The sequence below is a fragment of the Oncorhynchus keta genome, chromosome 32 (genome assembly GCF_023373465.1).
Source record: "Oncorhynchus keta strain PuntledgeMale-10-30-2019 chromosome 32, Oket_V2, whole genome shotgun sequence".
NCBI classification, from domain to species: Eukaryota; Metazoa; Chordata; class Actinopteri; order Salmoniformes; family Salmonidae; genus Oncorhynchus; species Oncorhynchus keta.
This window is the reverse complement of record NC_068452.1, coordinates 26,087,782-26,110,339: the sequence shown is the minus strand read 5'-3', so window position 1 is coordinate 26,110,339 and position 22,558 is coordinate 26,087,782. Positions and strand designations below refer to the sequence as shown.

General features: G+C 45.9%; 2 protein-coding genes across 3 annotated transcripts in view; one reads left to right on the top strand and one right to left on the bottom strand.

The window, feature by feature from the left end:
* The first annotated feature begins 263 nt into the window (after positions 1-263).
* Positions 264-8,656, top strand: LOC118365437 (transmembrane ascorbate-dependent reductase CYB561). Of its 2 annotated transcripts, none has more exons than XM_035747636.2 (6): positions 264-692; positions 1,664-1,877; positions 4,907-5,005; positions 7,017-7,120; positions 7,323-7,480; positions 8,396-8,656. In XM_035747636.2, the coding sequence occupies exons 2-6, from the start codon at positions 1,667-1,669 to the stop codon at positions 8,589-8,591; spliced, it is 768 nt and encodes a 255-aa protein (XP_035603529.1). In that variant the 5' UTR covers positions 264-692; positions 1,664-1,666; the 3' UTR covers positions 8,592-8,656. The 2 variants fall into 2 exon arrangements, with proteins under 2 accessions (XP_035603529.1, XP_035603528.1); XM_035747635.2 differs by having other exon boundaries at positions 265-692; positions 1,660-1,877.
* A 1,177-nt stretch (positions 8,657-9,833) lies between these two features.
* The window catches only part of tanc2a (tetratricopeptide repeat, ankyrin repeat and coiled-coil containing 2a), a 33,366-nt gene continuing 20,641 nt past the window's right edge, over positions 9,834-22,558 (bottom strand). Inside the window, exons 8-24 of the mRNA XM_052491069.1 lie at positions 21,268-21,499; positions 20,823-21,073; positions 20,415-20,612; positions 19,922-20,253; positions 19,616-19,724; positions 19,372-19,494; positions 19,037-19,273; positions 18,688-18,873; positions 18,496-18,589; positions 18,266-18,399; positions 17,980-18,103; positions 17,565-17,740; positions 17,223-17,355; positions 15,642-15,733; positions 15,376-15,522; positions 14,287-14,387; positions 9,834-13,772 (exon numbers count right to left, since the gene is read on the bottom strand). Of these exons, the coding sequence (XP_052347029.1) occupies positions 11,798-13,772; positions 14,287-14,387; positions 15,376-15,522; positions 15,642-15,733; positions 17,223-17,355; positions 17,565-17,740; positions 17,980-18,103; positions 18,266-18,399; positions 18,496-18,589; positions 18,688-18,873; positions 19,037-19,273; positions 19,372-19,494; positions 19,616-19,724; positions 19,922-20,253; positions 20,415-20,612; positions 20,823-21,073; positions 21,268-21,499 (4,644 nt within the window). The 3' untranslated portion in view covers positions 9,834-11,797. The remainder of the gene's footprint in view (positions 13,773-14,286; positions 14,388-15,375; positions 15,523-15,641; positions 15,734-17,222; positions 17,356-17,564; positions 17,741-17,979; positions 18,104-18,265; positions 18,400-18,495; positions 18,590-18,687; positions 18,874-19,036; positions 19,274-19,371; positions 19,495-19,615; positions 19,725-19,921; positions 20,254-20,414; positions 20,613-20,822; positions 21,074-21,267; positions 21,500-22,558) is intronic.

The following is a 22,558-nucleotide window of genomic DNA, read 5'->3' as shown; positions in this document are numbered from 1 at the left end:
CTAGAGCTGGGCTATTGAGGCTGCGTTTACACAGGCAGACCAATTCTGATAGTTTGTTCCACTATTTGATCCTTTGACCAATCACATCCGATCTTTTCACGTTAACTCTTTTTTCAAAGCTGATCCGATTGGTCAAAAGACCAGTCTAAACGAGCAGACAAGATCGCACAGCCCATCTTTATCCAATATGCATCAGTATCAATTAAAGCAGTCAACTAATTGGTCATTATGCCTTTTTAATGGATTGTTTTGATTCAATGCCGGACGCACTGAGTAGCCAAGGTAATAGACATTTGGACATTTGTCAGTGCGGTGCCAGACATCATCCTCTCTGAAGGCTGTTTGTGCTCCTCCCTCCTCTACGTTTGATGCTAATTGAAGGGAGGGGGAGTGTATAACGTATTTCTCTGTCAACTCAACGTTTAGCTGCGCCACTGTTTCTGTCACGAACAGTCAAAAGATCCACCCACTCGCGACGTTTTTTGGAGCGAGTAATATAAAGCTTATTGTAAAATATTTAGTGGCAGGCCTATGCTATAGGACTTTATGGTGTTTCTTTTTTTTTTAAATGAAGTAACTACGAAAAATTGTAGGCGTATCTAGGAACCAGTCCAAATCACACAAAAGGAGCGGAACAAGGATATCCACTTTCTCAGACTTGCTGGGAAAGCAGGTTATTTGAGGACCAAACGGTAAGTGGAACATGTCCTACCATACGGATGTTTGCGCTTGAAGTTGCATGAGGATAGGATAGAGCTCCTAGACGTGTGGTATCCAAAATTATAGTCGAGGAGAGCCTATAAATAGTGTTTTGTTTGTCAATATTTTGCGTACATTTAATTACATTTTTCGCACCATGCGCGATATTTGGTTTTTGTTTCTGACATGCATTCATCTCATATCCAATCAGTAGCCTAAAATAAGGGTTGTGACGTTTCGTAGCAGGTTAGGAGAGCATTTTAGTTAACGTTAACTCTTTTCTTAACCTAATTATTCTAACCTACTAGTTTAATTATCCTAACCTGCTGCAAAGGTCTCCTTACCTATGAGAGTAACTTTCGTCCCTAGTTGTATATCATCTAGTAAAAAAAACAAGGTGTGTAAGCTAAGCAACGCAATTTTAACTGAATACACACACTTTGGATAAAAAACGCTGTCCTACTCCTATAACAAATATTAAACTCAATACACAATTACATTGACACTTTGAATACAGTCATACTCATATCCTTTAACAAACTGTTATTCAACTGAAGAGCAAACACCTAGTCATGTAAGTGTTTTTCACATGGATGTGATAAAGTTTCCCCAGTTTAGAGCTCTGCAGTCTCCCATCACATCATCAAATGAGTCCAGAAGCAGTGCAGTAAGAGGCCGCTTGTGTTTCTCAATCCCGGAGACATGACTAGACTGATCCAATATTTGGTTATTTCTCTGACTCTTTTAGGGTGGTGACTGGTAAGAGACTAGGTAAAGATTCAGATCACAGGTTTTTGTTCATCCATGAGTCAATGGTCTTTTCAGAAAGCTATAGGTGGGACTAAACAGGGGCCTGGAGGTTTTCCTGGTTGGTTCAGTCAGGAAACTAGTCATTGTGCATCTTTATTTTCACCACTGGACAAAACCATCATTCTCCCCCTCTCTTTCTATCCCTTCAAGACAGACCATGGAAGATAGCCCTCAGCGGGCCGTGCAAGGCCTGGGCTCCTTCCCGTGGTATGTGGGGGGGACTCAGGTTCTGGGCCTGGCCTGTGTGGTGATCACGGGCGTGTGGATGGGCAGCTATCACGGAGGCTACGCCTGGGATGGTTCGGGACAGGAGTTCAATGTACATCCCCTCTGCATGGTCCTGGGCCTGGTCTTTCTCTATGGAGATGGTAGGGCAGACTTAAACCAACTAAAATTAGAATGAACCATTCCTCCAGGAATTTAGTTAATGGCTCACTGTCCCAGTGCTTGAATTGGTAATGTAGCGCAATAAAAAGTAGCTCTCATTACTGCTGCCGTATGTACACAGACATGGATGGAACACTGGTCACTTTAATAATGTTTACATACAGTTTAACCCACTTCATATGTATATACTGTATTCTAGTCGAGGTGTATCTTATTTAACTATTGCTGTATATATACTATTAATATCAGTGTATTCTTCAGATATTCTATCCATATAACTGTCTATACATCCCATCATACATATATACAATGTTGAGTCCGGTGTATATATCTCACACACACAGGACTCGACATGGCTAGTCCTAATATTTCTTCATTTTACTTTTAGTTTCGTCTGTATTGTTAGATATTATTGCACTGTTGGGGCTAGGAAAATGAGCATTTTCCTACACCCGCAATAACATCTGCTAAATGTATGTATGCAACCAAAATAATTAGATTTACTTGTAGCATTGAGAGATGGTGGTAAATGAACAGAGGGAAGCTGAAGCCACAGTGTGTCTTTGAGCCACAATGGCAGTTGTCTTCTCTGATGTCTGCTCTGTTAGCCCAGGGGTCTTCTGACCTATTGCATTAGTGTGGTGCTAATGCTACACAGAGCTCAGGCAAAGGCCTAAGGGCACACCCTGCAACAGGATTACATCCCTAATACTATTAGGGTGGGAGGAGCTGAGACTTTATTTTTTGTTTGTTTCTAGGCTGTTGTTTTTCCCCCCTCTGTGTGAGAGAAATTACTATTGCAGGGATTTGTTCCCATAAATAGTACTATGATAAAGTCCAGTTCTCTGCTGCCTGTGACTGGAACGAATTGCAAAAATCGTTGAAGTTGGAGACTTATCTCCCTCACCAACTTTAAACATCTGCTATCTGAGCAGCTAACCGATTGCTGCAGCTGTCCATAGTCAATCGGTAAATAGCCCACCCAATTTACCTACCTCATCCCCATACTGTTTTTATTTATTTACTTTTCTGCTCTTTTGCACACCAGTATCTCTACCTGCACATGGCCATCTGATCATTTATCACCCCAGTGTTAATCTGCTAAATTGTAATTTTTCACCTACCTCCTCATGCACACAATGTATATAGACTCTTTTTTTTTTCTACTATGTTATTGACTTGTTTATTCCATGTGTAACTCTGTTGTCTGTTCACACTGCTATGCTTTATCTTGGCCAGGTTGCAGTTGTAAATTATTATTTTTTTATTTAACCAGGCAAGTCAGTTAAGAACAAATTCTTATTTTCAATGACGGCCTAGGAACAGTGGATTGACAGATTTGTACCTTGTCAGCTCGGGGGGTTTGAACTTGCAACCTTCCGGTTACTAGTCCAACGCTCTAACCACTAGGCTACTTGTTCTCAACTAGCCTACCTGGTTAAATAAAACATAAAAAATAAAAAAACACTTACTGGAAAACAGTTGCAATGAAAGCAAAAGTTTTCAACAAGTTTTCCAGTGGTCCCTGAATCCTGACTGTAATGACAAAAACAAGTCATTCAGCCACTGACAATAATGTAAATAAAATGTCCTTTGTGGTGTCAAATAAAACAGCTGCTTGTTATTAAGTCAGCTGTAGCCTTTTGATTCCTAACCTTGCTACAGCAATTGAATTAGGACATTAAACTAATGTTCTCTTAGCCATTAGTGTGAGTGGTCAGTCCAAATGGAGCTGGAATGAAAACACCCTCCAGGGAAACCAGCTGTCCTTAGTGGGATCGGGAGACACACAGCAAATACTTTTAGCCTGGAACGTTGTTTGTGTTTCTGCAAGGTTAATATGTCTTAATAATTGTAATAATACAGGAACTCAGTTGAACAGTTGTTTGTTGTGTTCTCTTAGCATTTCTGCAACATTTTTATGCTAACCAACCCTCTTGGTTGCAGCTACTTGTCAAGTGTTTGAAAATGCATTCTAGTGGTCTTGTTGAATGACTTCTGCCCCTTCACCTCAAGCTCACTGGGACTAAAACACCTCCATAACTACCCTGATTCACCCTTTCTTTTGTAGCCTCATACCTGTTATTGCCCTTGGTGCGCAGGCTTTTATTTAAAACATTAAAAACATTTTTTTTTAAAAAGCTGGTGTATATGAGCTGGGCTTGAACAAAAGCCTACACACCCAGTATCTCTCAAAGACCAGCTGGAGATCTGGCTGATTATGCAGTCTTTATTTCATGTCACATCAAGAGCTGTTCTACACCCCCTTGTGATGAAATGGAGGTATGACAGGACTTATTTGACCAATGTATTTGATTGCTGCCACAGATTAGCCATCACAAAGTGCCATATTAGGGCTCTAAAAACAAAACAGCCTTTACTAAGTGTTCAGTGAGGACAAAGCCAGTTAGTTGTGCCTTCATCTAGGGCAGCCCCCCCTCCCCCTCCCCCCCAGAAGTTTCAACCCTAAAGCACATCTGGCTTGATGTTTACTTGACTAATTGAATCAGGTGTGCCAGTTAAAATGTCTGGGGGGGCCCTAGGAGAGAGTTGGGAAACCTGCTATCACCTATCCAAGTTTCAGGCAATTTGATATTTCAAAACAGAAAATTACCCAATCAATATTAAAAGTAAGTGATTAGGATACTCTGTAGAGCATTGTGCTTGCAGGATAGTGGGTTCGATTCCCGGGACCACCCATATGTAAAAAATAAATCAAATGCATGCATAACTAAGTTGCATACCTGTTATTGCCCTTGGTGCCATGTTGGGTGTGATTATGGTACTATGACAAAAGTAATGACTAACCTTTTAAATGGTTACAGCAGATTAAGGTGAAAAAGCAATGTTTTGAAGGTTATCTGTTTTATTTCAAATGAGTGTATAATCATGTTACAATTAATTTACATATTCCATGTACTACGTGTGAACGTTGTCAAGTCTGACCACTGTATATTTAGACTTCATTATTATCATGTTGTGGATGTTAACTGACCTTTGTCTCTCACAGCGATCCTGGTTTACAGAGTATTTAGGAATGAAAGCAAACGCAACGTCAAGGTTCTCCATGCTGTGCTCCACCTTCTCGCCCTCATTATCAGCATAGTGGGTAAGGCCTGTGTGGGTGTCTGTCTATGGACAAGACTTGTTGTTTTGGCCCTTTCCCCTTGAACCCAAACATTCTAAACTAATTTAAATTCGTAGCTATTGTGTATAAAAGGAAGATGCCTAACCTAGCTAGTTGAAATATTATATATATATATATATATATATATATATGAGACATGTCTTACATGTCTATCGGAGGGTCATAAATAGGTTCTCTAGGGCCAGATCAGTCATTCAGACGAGAGGTTGACCGATTAATCGGCCTGGCCGACTAATTAGGGCCGAGTTCAAGTTTTCATAACAATCGGTAATCGGCCTTTTTGTATGCCAATTACGTTGCAATCCATGAGGAGACTGCGTGGCAGGCTGACCACCTGTTACACCAGTGCAGCATCAAAAGGATCTTGTGGCAGCAAGGAGCCAAGGTAAGTTGCTAGCTAGCATTAAACATATCTTATAAAAAAAATATTCACAATTACTAGTTAACTACACATGGTTGATATTACTCGGTTAACTACCTTGTCCTGCGTTGCAGTGCCTGTTAATCTATCATCGAATCACAACCGACTTCAACTTCGACAAACAGATGACTTAACAAAAGCTAATTTGTGAAAAAAGCACAATCGTTGCACAACCATAAACATCAATGCTTTAAAATCAATACAAGTATATATTTTAAGAAATTAATGTTAGCAGGTAATATTAACTAGGGAAATTGTCACTTCTCTTGCTTTCAGTGCAAGCAGAGTCAGGGTATATCCAGCCATTTGGGCCGCCTGGCTCGTTGCGAACTTTGTGAAGACAATTTCTAACAAAGACTGTAATTAATTTGCCAGAATTTAACCATTTTGATTTAACATTGAAGGTTGTGCAATGTAAGAATGATAGTTTCCGGATTTGACCAGATTAATGACCAAAGGTTCGTATTGCTGGGTTTATAATTAAGATAGAGCAGTCTGACTGAGCGGTGGTAGGCAGCAGCAGGCTCGTAAGCATTCATTCAAACGTCATTTTACTGCGTTTGCCAGCAGCTCTTAGCAATGCTTGAAGCACAGCGCTGTTTATGACTTCAAGCCAATCAACTCCCGAGATTAGGCTGGCAATACTGTGGTGCCTATAAGAACATCCAATAGTCAAAGGTATATGAAATACAAATGGTATAGAGAGCCCTATAACTACAACCTAAAACTTCTTACCTGGGAATATTGAAGACTCATGTTAAAAGGAACCACCAGCTTTCACATGGCAAATATTGCACTTTTACTTTCTCCAACACTAATATTTAAACCAAATTGAACATGTTTCATTATGAGACTGAATTGATTTACTTTATGTATTATATTAAGTTAAAATAAAGTGTTAGTTGTTCATTCAGTATTGTTGTAATTGTCATTATTACATATGTATAGAAATAAAAATCGTCCGACTAATCGTTATCGGCTATTTTTGGTCCAATCGGCATTGAGAAATCAGGAGACCTCTAATTCAGACCCACAGCTAGGGTAGACGCACAAAACATCATTATTTTGTTCAAGTTCGCTAAGAGATGGTGAGGAGAAACTAATGGTGATGGCATGGCTCCTCAAAATGTAAGGGAACTGGCAAGATAAAAAAAAAAAAAAACGTACGAACGTAGTAGGCTATGAACATAGGTAACATGAGATGACTGCGCATGCTAACCACGAATCAGTGGTGCGACATGGGAGTGTAAAGCTGAATCACAGTAGCCTGCGTCATGTACTGAGGTCTGGAGTAGTCATGGAAACAGGCAGGTGTATCCAAACCGGTCATAAATTTAAACGCTGCAATCTGGCTTCAGGCAATCCTTACTGACTCAGAGAAACATTTGGTTTGCAAGCAGGGTCATTATGCCCTCATATCCACACATGGAGGCAGGTAAAAAAACCACTAAAGAGTAACATTCATTGATTATGTACCAAGTCATAATTGATCATTGTTCTATACAAAATTAATGGGAAAGATTGACAGCATGTCTCATTGCATCTCCTTAGGTATCGTGGCTGTGTTTGACTTCCATAATCATAACAAGATCCCCAACATGTACTCCCTTCACAGCTGGTGTGGCATGCTCACCTTTGTTCTCTTCTGTGTACAGGTCAGCCCTCGCCTCTCCTGTGCACACATGCAGTCACGCTCACACACAAAAACCAAGCCAATAATTTCAACTTTTTCCTTGTATCAGAATACCAATTAATGTACTGTTTGCACTGAGAACCTAGCTGTATACAGGCAGTAGCTCTCATATTACATTCTAATAGGCATAATCGTTTAATAACGTTGGTCCTCTACTCCTTCAGTGGCTGATGGGGCTTGGTTTCTTCCTCTTCCCTGGGACGTTAATGGCGCTGCGGAGCTGGTACCTGCCACTACATGTTTTCTTTGGCCTGGCCATGCTCGCCATGTCCCTAGCCACCTGCCTACTGGGCATTTCAGAGAAATTGTTCTTCAGTATCCAGTGAGTATTACTATGCAGGGGCTCAGTTCCAATATCATACCACCACATACAATTAAGAAATGTATACCAATGGCATGGATTTGAAGTGGTATGCTAAAATACAGAAATACACACATATTGGGTGCAGAGTCATTTGTTGGGCCTCCCGAGTGGTGCAAGGTGGTGCATCAGTGCCACTAGAGATTCTGGGTTCGCTTCCAGGTTCGGTCGCAGCCAGCCACGACCGGGAGACCCATGGGGCGGCGCACAATTGGCCCAGAGTCGTCCGGGTTAGGGGAGGGTTTGGCCGGCAGGGATGTTCCTGTCCCATCGTGCACTAGCGACTCCTGTGGCAGGCCAGGTGCAGTGCACACTGATGCCAGGTGTGCTGTGTTTCCTCTGACACATTGGTGCGGCTGGCTTCCGAGGGGTAAGGGGCCGTTGTGTCAAGAAGCAGTGCGGCTTGGGTTGTGTTTTGGAGGACGCACGGCTCTTGACCTTCGCCTCTCCCGAGTCCGTAAGCTAGTTGCAGCGATGAGACGACCAATTGGATACCATGAAAACGGGGTTAAAAAACAAAAGGTCATTTGGTAAGAGACGTGCCAGATGTTTAAGTCAGTGGTATGTTTGTCACTTTGGATGATGTTGAAGTGCTACTACTTTGCCCAGCTCTACCCTGCTAAATCATAGGGGAGTTAATTATTGTACAGGGTGTTTGGGGAAAGCTGGGCTTTTGCTGTCTGGGCTATCTTTGACAATGTGGTCAGACATGGATTTTAATGATGTTGAGTCTTTGCACATTGACTCATTCTCCTGTTTGGTGCCATATGTTATGCTTAAGATCCTCTTGATAAGTCACATGGAAATATAACTAATGATTCTTTGTACTGTATCACAAACTCCATTATGATATAATACAAATCTTTTTCTTCCCAGACACACATATTCACAGTTTGCTCCAGAGGGGATCCTTGGTAACATGCTAGGACTGCTGCTAGTAGCATTTGGGATTCTGGTAGGCTACGTGATGACACGGGAGGACTTCAGGAGACCCCCGCACCCAGAGGAAGAGGCTTTATCTGTGCACTTTAAGACCCTGACTGAGGGGCGAGGGAGCCCCACCTCACCTTAAACCAGGAAACACTCCTGTGTGCTCAGGCTTTTATTTAAAACATTAAACTTTTTTTTTTTTTTAAGCTGGTGTATATGAGCTGGGCTTGAACAAAAGCCTACACACACAGTATCTCTCAAAGACCAGCTGATTATGCAGTGCAGTCTTTATTTGTCACATCAAGCTGTTCTACACCCCCTTGTGATGAAATGGAGGTATGACAGGACTTATTTGACTGCTACAGATTAGCCATCACAAAAGTGCCATATTAGGGCTCTAAAAACAAAACAGCCGTTGCTAAGTGTTCAGTGAGGACAAAGCCAGTTAGTTGTGCCTTCATCTAGGGCAGCCCCCCAGAAGTTTCAACCCTAAAGCACATCTGGCTTGATGTTTACTTGACTAATTGAATCAGGTGTGCCAGTTAAAATGTCTGGGGGGGCCCTAGGAGAGAGTTGGGAAACCTGCTATCACCTATCCAATAGTTTCAGGCAATTGGATATTTCAAAACAGAAAATTACCCAATCAATATTAAAAGTAAGTGATTAGGATGCTTGCAGGATAGTGGGTTCGATTCCCGGGACCACCCATATGTAAAAAAAAATCAAATGCATGCATAAATAAGTTGCAAATTTTGAACACACTTGAATGGTGGAAGGCACTACAACCAAGACATTTCAAGGTGGGGAGGTTTAAACGTTCCTGATGTTAAATCGACTGCAGTATAGGTATGTAGTCAGTTATATTGAGAAGTGTCAAATAAATGCATGTTCTGTGATATGCAGACATTTTATCTTAGTTACTTTGTGTTTCACTATGACAGTGTAGAAGTAGTAACGACCTGTAGGCCTACTCAAAATCCTGTGATCTTAATATTGCAGGAACTCATCTTTTTTTGGAACCCCCCCCAGCTCAATTGATATCTTGATTTACAGAGTCAATTTGGTAATAAATGTAAAATGCTCAGAGCTAGTGTAATACAAGGGAGTTACTGGATTTAATTGCACTAAGCTGCTTATATGTATCCATGTTTGCGAATAGATTTAACAGTCGATGGTTTGTGTATGAATGTTTTGTATTGTAATTTGCTTTGTTCAAAGCATCTACTTGTTTGAATAATTTAACTAAGATCACTTGATTCAATATCGCTGCCTCTTTTCACTTGTGGAAACTTGTTCTATACAATTAAACCTATATTGCCTTCCTATCACTTATTAAAGATGCATGACTCAATAGGTGTTTGTTAGTCTGTCAACAAGCTGAAAGTAAGAGCCAACCCACATTTATTTTCCTTGAAGTGGTAACCAGTTTTAAATAAGTACATTTTACAATTGCATGTTTCTTATTACCTTCTCGTTTCAAAAACACCACAACTCACATATACAGACAATTTACAGAACTCTGCTCAGCAAGCCCAAAAAAACAGTTTAAAAAAGATTCTGCCTCCCTCTCCAAATATTGATAACTGCTATACAAACAAATATGACATGTTTATATCAGCATGGGAGTAAGCAGAGAACAAACATGCATTTCTATGCAGCACAGCATGTACAATTATTTACACAAACTATATATATATAAAAAAAAAAGACGTTTATTGAAAATAAATGTTATTTTGGGTGTTAATCCAGACATGAGGGTATTGACTGTAGGGATAAGTCCCTCCTGCAACAGGCTCAGATGTAGGGTTAACCTTTGGATGCACCGCTTGTTAATATCAATCAACTGGCTCATTAACTTCCTGGTTGGAGTGTTTATGAACAGTCTGATCAGAGGCTCCACCTATTACCAAACAATCAAGCACACCAATACACAGTAGATATAAATAAAACTGTTAGCCTAAATGTTTGACATTTTAAAGTAACAAATGACTGAGTAAAAATGACAATGAAGACTACAGTAAATAAAAATGTAAACTTCACAGATAAGGGGTTCATATGTTCTTGTAAGAGAAGTATCTGTTTAACTGATTGTTGTTCATACTAAGTGTCAGTAGGGGATAAAGGGTGTTGCCTGAAATCCATCAATTGACAACCTTGTATAGATAGATCGTAATGCAGCCTAGTCTTGACACCACTTTCTTCAGTGTATTTTTTCAAAACATATCTAGTTTCATGAAAATGCACTAAAGAAAGTGTAGACGTTGGATGGTTTTGTACGTTTCTGAATATATATAGGCTGACTACAACAATTGATAACACGGTTTACATCCTTAACCTAAATATTAGCTTTGGACCCATTTCTGTTCTATATTGAAGACAACGTCTGACCACCTAATTTCCATTGTTTTATGGACGGATAAAAATAGTCCTTCAATGACCACTTGGGTCATTTGAAGTCATGTGTGCATGCTGCCAACATCTTTGACCCTTTAGTGGCCAAAAGTGTATGTAGTACAGTGTTATGTTTGAATAACTGCAGATTTGGCTGGTAGAGATAATTCAACTGTAAAAGGAAACATTCAAGTTATTGGAAAATAAGAAATGCCCGTTTCCCAAAAGCTTCACAAAGCCTGCTGCATGTCACTTCTTGAGCAAACAAAAACACAATCCAATGGAAATAATATATAATGTATTTACAAACATAACTTAAATGATAAATATTACTTTTTTGTGTGTTGCTTTTCCTATGTACAAGTATGTTGAAGTCTCTTTTCAGTCACATTTACAGCAGAGAACATGGTCTTCGTGAAGGGCGGCCTTCTATTGAGTTATTCTGAAGAAGGCATTGAGAGTTTGGACTTCAACAGGTTAAGCAGAGAAGTGCCCATGGCTTGAGTGTGACCATCCCAGGACAGGCATTGAGGGGCAGGGAGAAAACGGCAGGCAGCAGTCTCCCCTGCTTGAGATCTGCAGGTTTCCAGGTCAGGGCGTGTGGTATTAGTCCTCCTACATGCTTTTCCAACAGACTCCAGTTCCTAAAGTTGTGGATCATCCCTGCCCCCTCCACTGACTATACAAACTACTCTGCAAACAGAAGGCCAACATATTCTGGAGTACTGGAGGTGTTGGATTCACCTGGCAAACTGCAGTTTTAGGCTTTCTTGTATTCATCCATAGTAAATGGCTTTGAAGGACAGAGGCAAAGAAGATGCATGGGAGGAGAGTTTAAATGTGTTTGTCTGCAGTAGTGTTGCCTTCCCAGTCTCATCACATACCCTTGGGGTTGTCTCTAAGTCATTGCAAATCAAAATATCTGCAGGCTTATCAGTCCTCTCCCTCAGTCCCTCCCTAAACGTTTGACTCCACGAAAGGTCTCTTTGGTTTGATAGGGGACGTGGGGCCCTGCCTGTCCCTGGAGTGCTGCATGTACTCGCTGTCCTGGTATGCCTGGGCCACAGGCAGCGTCCGGGCCACCTTGACGTCTGGGTAGGATGGCACCTGGCTCACACGGCCCATGCCATCTGCCCTGCCATCCCGTGAGCTGTTAGCTGGTGGCTGGTAGTAGTCATCGTCCAGGTGCCCGTTGTGGGCGTTGTTGGTGCGGTTGTAGTAGGCAATGTGTCCCAGGCTGGGCTGTTGGCTGTAGCCATGCTGAGGGCCAATGTTCCCTGGAGACGTGGTGGAGCTTGTCACTACCGTGTCCAGGGAAGAGATGGCCCAGGAGCGCCCTATTGTCTGCGGTTGTGGTGGCAGGTACTGGTGAGTCCGCGCCGTCTTGTCGACAACGCCCATGAAAGGTGTGTTTCTGGAGCGGAGCGCCTTGTCTGGGTACGTCCCTCCCACCACCCTTATGTCGCTGCCCTGCGGAGGTGACACAGGCGAGAGGTCGTCGCAGTAGACACTACCATCCTCGTAGGACAGCTGTAGAGGGATTTCCATCTGCTGGGCTGAGGTGGAGCCACGGAAGCCTGGGACTAGATTAGCTGCAGAGACCCCACCCAGGCTTGTGTTGGAGTGGGAGAAGCGGAGGCCTACGCTCTGGGAGTGCATGAGGGGCCGGGGAGTGGGTGCGTGTGGCTTTGGCTCTGCGTTGGTGGCACTGACAGGTCGGCGCAAGCCGTGGGGGTTCTCCGGTGATCCCAGCGCCGCCTGGTGCTCCATCTCTAACTCCATCTCCATCTCCATCTGAGGTGAGACAGGGTAGTACGCTGCCGACTGGCTGCGGCTGATCTGGGGGGCCTGGCTGTAGCGCGGACCTCCAGGCCGGTAAGCTGAGGAGGGCCGCTGGGGGAGCTCGTCCTCCATTGGGACCATCTGGATCCCACCATGTTGGTACAGTGCTCCTGCACTGAGGCTGGCCTGCACCTGTAGCGTGGGCCTCCCTTCCAGGGCACTGGGGAATATATTCACTCCGTCCCCCAGCTCGGCCAGGTCGGGGGGGAGGCGGGTGCTCATGGAGTGGGCCATCTGGCTGTAGGCACTGGTGCCCAGCACAGCACTGGAGTGCACAGCGGAGCTGGGCTGGTTGGTGCGTACGATCTGGGCCTTGGCAGGCTGCAGCCACTGGCCCTGCTGGGGAGGCTGCTGCTGGGAGAGCAGCTGGAAGGAGCGCTGGCTGCTCATCTTAGACAGTGGAGACTTCGGCCGGCCGGGTATCTGCTCCGACTGGTAGCGGGCTGAGGCCGACTGTGGCCGGTACAGACCTCCTCCGCTCTCTGAGGTGGGGCTGGCGTGGTACTGCCCCCGGCGGAGAGGCGAAGGTGGTGGGCTGAAGTTGTACTGCGTAGCGGAAGCCTGGTGGGCTGTGGAGGTGTGCGGAGGGCTAGGCCGGTAGTGGGAGCTCTGGTGCGTCGGGGAAAGTGATGGGGAGGAGGACTGGTAGCCTTGGCGCGTGGGGGAGGACATGGAAGGGGGGCTAGGGGGCAGCTCGAAAGCCTGGACCATGGAGGGGCCTCCAGAGAGGTAGGGCGAGTTGCGGTGGCCCGGGGAGGGCAGCAGGCTCTGGATGAGAGGCAGGCCAGAGGGGCTTGAGCGGGGCTCGGGAGTCATGCCCATGGGGAGGCTCTCTAGGTCCTGCTCCAGGTAGTCCTCGTCCTCTTCAAACAGGTCCTGCACCGGCTGCATGTCCTCCAGGCGGGGCTCCAGGGACTGGGGAGGGGGCGGGGCCTGCTCTCTGGGAGGGGATGGGGGAGGGTCCAGCTCCTGTTGCTCCTCGAACTGAAGACACTCCTCCTCCACCCTCTGCAGCAGGCGCTGGATCTCCCGGTTGTTGGGGCAAAGGAGGGTGGCCTCATTCAGGTCCTCCAGGGCTGCGTGGAACTGCCTGAGGTGGATACACGAGGGGGTGAAGAGGGGAATATCAAGAGAGAAAAGAGGGAGATTGAGAAAAAAGAGAAAGCATTATGAGGGAGGAGCAGGAGAGGTGGAGGGGGTACAGATGAGCACGACAAAGCATGAAACCAAAGACTGAGGGAGTAGCATGTGGTCAAAATGACAGCACCACAACTGTTCAAACTACTTGCCCTCACATAGTAGTCGGGCAAAGTACACTAAAACATTTAAAAAATGAGCCATGACAATGAGCAAGAGAATGAACAAGTCATAGGGCTAAGGGGATACAGGATGTGTAAGCAGACATAAAAACCACTCAACATGACATAGGGTGAAAACATGGCCAAAATGCTCATGAACTCTATTATGTCCCCCTGTAGTCATCTGTCTACAGCGCATTGGAAACCTGGTGATCATGTGACATGAGAGGGCCCAATTGGATCCTAAGGCTGAGCTCACTCTGCGCTAGGCCTCCGCCTCCCTGTTCTCCCCGTCGCTACGGTTACCTGCTGCTGCGCTTGGCACGGGCTCTGGCGTAAAAGGCCTCGTACGATTTGGATTTCAACTCTAGCGCCTTGGTAGCAAACTCCTCAGCCATCCCAAAGTCCTGCAAGCAACAACAGCAACAGGGCCGACAGTCATTCACAGAGCCACGCGTGGAGCGGTACATGAGTCAGAAATGAGTCAAGAAGTGAGTCAAAAATGAGTCAAGAGATGAATGGAAAAAAGGTTATAGATGAGTCGTACATAGAACCATGTACAGAGTCAAACATGAGTCATTCAGGAGTCTTGTATCAGTCATACATATAACCATACAGAGTAAAACAGAAGTGAATAACTGAGTCGATGAGATCGATGGAAACTTGGGTTCAGATAGAAGACACCCAAGAAAAAAAGAACTGAAAGACAAATGGATGACACTGACGAATAAAAAATAATACACGAGTCCATGACGAAACCATGTAAATTGAGCAATTAAAAACATTGATATGAACAAACACAGGACACAGACTTTCAGAGACATACAAACACAAAAGACAAACACACATTCACACACACAGAAACCGCTGTTGCACTGCTCTGTCATTAGAACCTCAGCTGGCCACTATGGCTCTGACCCAAACCAACCTCCCCTTGCACCTCCTCTAAAGTTACCAGAGCTACAAACACAAACCAAAACCAAGCAAACTATAAGAGGGAATGGAAGATGCAGGGATATGGGCCTAGGTTAGATGAGGCTATGGTTGAGGGAGATTTACCTTCAGCTATTATGTTGAAGTCTGATCTACTGTACCATTTTGCACAATGATATTGCAGTCATCAACCTTTTGAAACCAATATTTTTACACTGCTTAAATCCGCGTGCGGTTTTATAATCTATCAGAGGAGCTAAATATCTTTGTTTGGGTCGTTCTATTGTAAGCACAATGAACAAGCATACATCCCAATGAGGGATAATAAAGTTGTTTTGTATTGTAATGTCTTGGTAAACCTTGCAGATGGTAATGCTGTTGAGTGTAAGCAAAAAAAAGCAGCTCCAGTCACAGCCAGGTGGGGTGAGGGGATAGAGGAGGGTGCAGTGGAGTGTCACTCACATTCATTTTCCTCCGACAGCGGGACAGGTTGAGGAGGAGGGACACCTTGAGCTCTCTGAAGGTCTTGAGGTCCTCGCTGAAGCCCTCGCGGGGGAACTTCTTTAAGGCGTACTGGTACCGCTGGGCCGCCTCCTTCACTTTACCTTTCTACAGGACGGGTAGAAGAAAAAACCCTCAGAAAGGCGAGAGACTAGTACGGTTTGGCACCACAACAGTAGCCCTCAATGACCACTGTGCTATATTGCTATATTCTAGGAAGGGCTGACCTTGTAGAAACCATCTCCTTCCTCTATCAGCTTGCTGAGCAGGACGATCATGATGTCGGGTTTGGAGGTGGCCATGGCCCAGGTGGCCGGACCTGGCGGAAGACAGCAGGGGCCATGATGGGTAACGGGAAGTGGCCGGAGGAGAGTGGCAATGACAGGAAGAGGGGGCATGTCTCAGAGTACAAGGACCGACAATGAGAAGGGCAATACAGAAAGGAGTAGGGTGAAGTTGCCCCTAGATGCTGATCTAAGGTCTGTTTTGTTTTCCCCCTTCATTAATGGTTTACGTTAGCATTTGGAGAGAGCAAACTGATCCTAGATCTGTAGGTAGGGGCAACTTCACCTCGGAGTGGAGCGAAACCAGTTGAGAGGTCGAGATGATGATGAAGCTCTACCCAAGATAAATATGGCGTGACTTACTGAGACAGACAGGTTTGGGGTTTCTTTGCCCCTGCATGTGCCATTTAAGCGCTCAGCTAACAGATGGATACATAGATATTGATGTCATACCTAGTGCAGGAAGGATCTGACTCAAGTACAGAATCAATAACTTAATCTCTAGTAAAGCCACTGGGAAAACAATCAACTTATTTATGCGCCAATGCCAATCTCACCCAACATGAATATACAATAATATCTCATTATTAGCCAGAGTTATTCTGTGTTATTCTGCATGCTATGTGTACGGGGGACAGGCAAGCACAAGCCATGCCAGAGCAGAGGGGGTTCACACATGCATTTATGGCTTCCCACCAGCAGGGGGAATGCATGGACTGTGGGCCTTGTGGTGTTTGTGTCACAATCTCTTATCGGGCAGTGGATGACTTGAATGGTTAGCTCACTTCACAAAGCCACATATAAAGAGAAAGGAGGGTAAAAAAAAAAGAGGATGAGAGAGTGAGATCAGAGATGTATACAGAGAGAGGGCAAACTGTGTGTTACCTCGGGGTTGACTGGGAAGAGTCTGATAACCTGATTTATGGAGGGGGCGGAGCCAGGGTTATGAGTGACAGGTTAGAGAAGGGAGTTAGGTGGGTGAAATGAGAGGAAATATAATGTAACCAACCCAATAAGAGGAACCAAGAGAGAGAGTGTGTGTGCGAGAAAGTGAAAAGTGAGTGAGTAGGGAGGAGGGAGTGAGTGAGATGAAGAAAAGAACAGAAAGAGGCAGAAGTGAGAAGCTGTGGCCAAAAAAGTGTGTCAGCAAAAGAAAAAGGTGCAACAGCAATGTCAGCAGCAGTAGGAGCAGAGGGAGGGGCCTCACATCCACCATTATAAACATGGTGGAAACAGAGGAGGGGGGTTAGTGGTGCCTGGGGAGGAAGGCATGGCGAAGCCTTGGTGAGCACCAAACCACATAGGGAAGAGATTCAGGCTGTAGTTGACAACATTCTAGGAGTCAATGGCCACTATAGTCCTACCGAGGGGAAACACCAGTATACTGAATAGAACTGTAACTGACTAAAGTTGTAGCTAAACCACTGAAGCTAAAGTAGAACAATATTGCACAATTAGAAGACAGTCCTTTACACCAGTGTTTTTAAATCTGTGTGTGACTAGTGACCTCTAGTCAGTTCGTACCCATCTTGGCTCCCTTCTTGAGCAGAGCCACCACCACAGAGGTGTTCCTGCAGCCCACGGCCCGGTCCAGAGGTCGCATCCCACTGTAGTCCACATGCTCTATCATCGCCCCGTGGTCCACCAGATACTGCACCTGGAGACAGACAGACGGGGGGATAAGAGAGGGAAGATGGGAGTTAAAGGATGAAGAAAATTTGAGGGGGAAAATGAAGAGGAGGAGGAGAGAAAGAACAGAAGAGCATTCTACCTTCAGGTACTTATTCCAATCAACAACAGTGAAAACTTTCTCCGTGCTGCACTGCCATGGGGAGGTCATCAACGTGGCGACCAACGACCACTTACCACTTCTGAGTCTCCGTAGAAAGAGGCCAGGTCCAGGGGGGTGCGTCCACTCTTATCGGCGTGGGCAGTGGCCGCGCCCCTCTCAACCAGGCAGCGCACCAATGGCATGTGGCCCTTCAGACACGCCCAGCTCAGAGCAGTCAGACCTTCCTTGTCCATCTGGGCCAGAGAAGCACCTGCAAGAGGGGGTTAAAGGTCACGTTTCCATGGCAGCCAGGGTCATAACATGGCGACTTGGCAGCTGTTTTTGTCCATTACTAAATATTACACACTTTATGTATTTGCTACATGTTGCCCATGTGCAAGTCAAACCTACACTTTTGCAGTTGCCTTTGTACTTTTACGCTAGGTACTCTGAACCAATGAGAGTAGTAGAGTGGGTGGTGGTGATGTTGAGGATGAACTGAACTCTGACCTTGTGCCAGTAGGAATTCTGCTGTGCCGAGGTGGCCCTCTGAGGAGGCCATCATGAGGGGTGTGCGGCCCTGCTTGTCTGCCATGTTGACGTCAGCTCCATGGTTCAACAGCAGGTCCACTATCTGAGGAGGAAGAAACCAGATAGCATGTAGCTACGTTAGTATTTTTTGTCACCATTGTTCTCTATCATTGCTAGTAGTGTATTTTCATATTTCGAATTCAAGTTGCATGGCTTGGTGACTTGAAATAATAAATGGGTGCAAAATTCAAAAGTGCCCACCCACCTGCCAATGTCCCTGGCGCACAGCGCTGAAGAGAGGCACGATGCCCCGGCGGTTAGGCTGTCCAACCGCTGCCCCTTGTTCCAACAGCAGCCTGCACACATCCAGCTTCCCCCTGCCTGCTGCTGCAGTCAGCGCTACAATGGGAGAGAGGGAAGCCAGGGTCAGTGTGGGTAAAAGCATTCGACAGACTTTGATACAGTCATACACAAACAAACTAATATAACACATACCAGTCTCTCCCCAGAGTGTGTCAAAGTTGTTGATCTGTGCTCGCTCCTCCTCCTCCTCATCCTTCTCTGGCAGGTCCAATAGGTAAGAGGCGATCTGTACAGGAGACAACATTCAGACTTAGTATGTGTACAGTGTGTGTGTGCGTGTGCGTGTGCGTGTGTGTGTGTGTGCGTGCGCACATGCGTGTGTACCTCTGTGTATCCCATGCTGGCCCCTGCTATAAGGGCCTGCTGGACAGCGTGACTCTTGGTGAAGGCTCCTTGAGGCTGTCCGTCAGGGTTCCAGTCACTCTGCATCAGGAACTTGACCACCTGCAGGTGTCCTCGCAGTGCAGCGTGCACCAGCGCACACTGACCGTTCCTGTCCAGGTGGTCCACCTACACACAGGGAGAGAGAGGGTCATTATACCTAAAAATACCTATTGGTACATTTTGCTACCAGAGAGTTATATTGTGTTGTGTAAATGCATCATAATGCTGTTGTAATAAACCTCAATTGCCAAAGTGACAGTATGCACAGTAGTGGTGGTTGGTCCCTGACCTTGGCCTTGCAGGCGCAGAGCGCAGTGACGATGGACAGGTGTCCAGCGGCGGCGGCGTAGCCCAGTGGGGTGAGGCCGCTGTCGGACTCCCCGTCTACGTGCGCTCCGTTCTCCAGCAGCAGGCCGGCTGTCTCCACGTAGCCCAGGTGGGCGTGGACACACAGCAATGGGGCGTTGTTCAGAACCTCTGAACGGTAGTTAACATTGGCGCCGCCTAGGACCAACAAACGGCTCACCTAGAGGGAGGAGTGTCAGACATATAACCAATACACCAAACATTTAATGTAATAGTGCTTTGGTTAGGCCACTGCTGTTGTGAGTGTGTGTCCAGTACCTTGATGTTGGGTGTGTAAAGGTTCCTCAGTGAGGCCAGAGCAGTGGAGAGCCCCTCTGTGCTGTAAGAGACCCACAGCCCCTGCAGGACTGACGAGGAGACCCCAACCTTCTTACTTAGGCCCTGTGGAGAAGATAACAGTAATATCAACAACAGTGTTACTGCACAGTTGGTAGAACCTATTGACCCAGATGTTGGAGGTGTGCTAGCATGCTGTAGTGATTTTGTGGTGGTGTGTCGTTACCTTAAAGATGTGTGCTTTGAGGATGTGGTGGCCCAGCTCCATGGTCTGCTGCCGGTTCAGTTTGCCCTCCTGACGTGAGAACCAGAAGGCCAGGAGTGTGTGGCCACTCCTACAGTGACAGAGAGATGGCGAGGAGGAGAAGGGAGGAAGAAAAGAGGGAGTGGAGAAAGATAAGATGTAGAGAGAGGGAGAGAAATTAAGAACAGAAAGCTCCACAAATTCCAGCTGTAAACATTGATGTTCCAGGTACACACTGGCTTTGCAGAGGGTCTGTTTGTTCCTCTCAGGGGACCAGTGTCTCCCTACCTCGGGTCACAGAGGAACTTGGTCTTCTCCCCGTCCTCCCTCCAGATGAGCCACTCCCTGAAGGAAGGGTGTGTGAACATACGTGTTCCGTCCCTCCTCCGCACCAGGAAGGGCGATAGCAGCTCCAGTCGCCCCTGGAAATCTTCCCAGTCCAGGGCGGGGCCTCGCACGGCACCAGCATTCACTGCCCCATACGCCTGCTCGTCCGTGAGGGGGTGGAGGGAGGCCACGGCCACATTGAGCAGGGGGAGGGCACGCTCGAAGGACGACTGGGTGGGGAAACGCATGTTGAGCTGCAGCAGGTACACCTCAGCCAGGCTCACCGGCACCACCTGGGGGGAGACATGGAGAAACACCTCGGGTCAGTTTTGTAAGGAAACATCATAAAAACTTTCACAGAGAGAGATAAACAGACAAACAGGCAGAGTATGGAACACAAGCAAAAACCTTGAGGCATACAGTATATAGCTCCAGGACCGAGACACAGACTCACCTTGAAGCTGGAGCTCTTGAGCACCAGGTAGCCCTTCTCGATGAGGTCTAGCGTCAGCTTCAGGTAGAGGTAGGAGCCGCGGCTCAGGGCCTTGAGGTGGGTGCTCAGCTTGGCGAAGGCTGCGTTGTCCAGACGCCCGTTGAGAGACACGTTGCTCTGGATCTCAGCACTGCCCTGTATCCTCTGCAGCAGGTAGCCCTGCAGGTCAGGGAGAAAAAGGAGTTCAGCATCATGATAACTTGGGGGGGGGGGTAATACTATCACCATGACCACTTTTATCACAATAGTTGATAATCGTTTTAAATCACGGTTGACTACTTTTACAACAATGATTGAGGTTGAAGTGAGAGATGACTATCAGAGAGTAAAGATGTCAGACAGATGGTTTGGTGTAAACCTGAACCCTACCTGCAGGTCCTGGTCTATGGCATCATTCTCCTCCAGGCGGTCAAGAGAGATACGGTGGAACGGGAGGGGATGTGTGATTTCCTGTAGGGAGGTCCTGACGGTGACCACCAGTTTGAGCCAGGGAGGAAAGCGTTCCATGGTCTTACACAAGAAGGAGGTGATGGTGTCGCCGTAGTCCGGCTTGTGGAACTCTGCCTCATTCAGCCCGTCTACCAGAATGATCAGGTCCTCCTCACATGCTATCTTCCTCTCTGATGAACACAAAGACAACAAGGTTGTTTATCAGGACAAGGAGTGGTAAGAATGGACTAATAACTACTGAGATGGGGCATTTTGTTGTTTTTTGGAAAACATGAATGGAGCTGGCCCAAACCCTGAGAGAAAATTACAATTTATCAAATGCACAGCTCCTGTGCAGTTTCATAAAACCTTGAACACCCCTGACCTCTGTGCAGGACGTCGAGGGGCTCCAGCACGCCCCTCCTGAAGGCATTGAGGGGGTCCTGGACACAGGAGCGCAGACTGAGGGTGCTCTGCAGGTGGGGCTCCCGTAGCAGCTGCTCCCTGTAGGCCATGAGCTGGGGTGCCCGGCACAGCAGAGCCGCCACGTTGTGGACAAACTCTGGCACCAGGCACGTGTAGGCATTGTCCGCCTGGCAGTAGTGGTATGCCACCACCTGGGGGCGATAGAGAGTGGAAGTGAGATAAAAAAAAAGATCACGTTTATATAGGTGATCCCATTGAAATTGAAAATACATTTTATCTAGATATCTCTGATTATCACACTTTATTTTTCCAAAGAGAGAGGTACATTTAACTGAATCCACAAGCATTTCGCTACACATGCAATAACATCTGCTAAACGTGTATGTGACCCAAAAAAATTGGATTTGAAGAGGGTGCAAATCAACCCACACAAATATATTCCGTCTTGAATCTTCAGCACATAACAATCAAATAAAACACGAACCAAACAGGCCTAGGTGACATTCTGTGCCAACTAACCACTATTATCTTTATGACACAAGAGAGTTAAAGCAGACTGAAGCACAGCTACATATTGAGGATTCATTAAAACATTGTTGAAAAACAATACCATGTTACATTATTCATTGAAGAGTGATGACTGCTGTGTAGCTTGTTGTGACTGTCAGGTCTTTGTCTCTAGTGTGTCAGAGGAGTTGACTGGCACTAAGACCCTGGGGGTGGTGAAATGGTCCAGGATCAGATCATTTTTAACCCCCTTGTTGGATAAGGTTAGGCAGTCTGATCCTAGATCTGTAGTTGAATGTACAGTATAATACAGCGCCGCCTTGGATAGAGTGGACTTGGAGTGCTGAAGAAAGCCAGTTTCACAGACTGGCTCCAACGTAAAGCTTCCCTCAGGAACATTTCAGACTAGATTAGAGAGCTTCACTCCGAAGGTCATACACAGATTCATAGCCGTATACTTCTGGCAACTGACATCCACAGGGATGTGTGTAGTATTTGTGATGCTTGTGTGTGGTAGAGTTGTGTGTAGTGTGGGTGTGTAAAGTGTGAGTGTGGGGCAACCACTGGAGCAGGCTATCATTAAGAATGCATGTGGCCGCTAAGGGGATCTAATGGCTCGGCTGGAACACTGCTCCCTGGGCCTATGCATATTTCATTAGGCCATAGCACAGAGAGACAGAGGAAACAAGATAGAGACAGAAGAGAGAGAGATGGGGGGGGGGAGTGAGAGCTACCCTTTTGTT

Coding starts and splice junctions, on each gene's coding strand:
- LOC118365437 (XM_035747636.2), top strand. CDS start 1,667: ATGGAAGATAGCCCTCAGCGGGCCGTGCAAGGCCTGGGCTCCTTCCCG. Junction 7,121..7,322: donor TTGTTCTCTTCTGTGTACAG/GTCAGCCCTCGC, acceptor CTACTCCTTCAG/TGGCTGATGGGGCTTGGTTT. Junction 7,481..8,395: donor AAATTGTTCTTCAGTATCCA/GTGAGTATTACT, acceptor TTTTCTTCCCAG/ACACACATATTCACAGTTTG.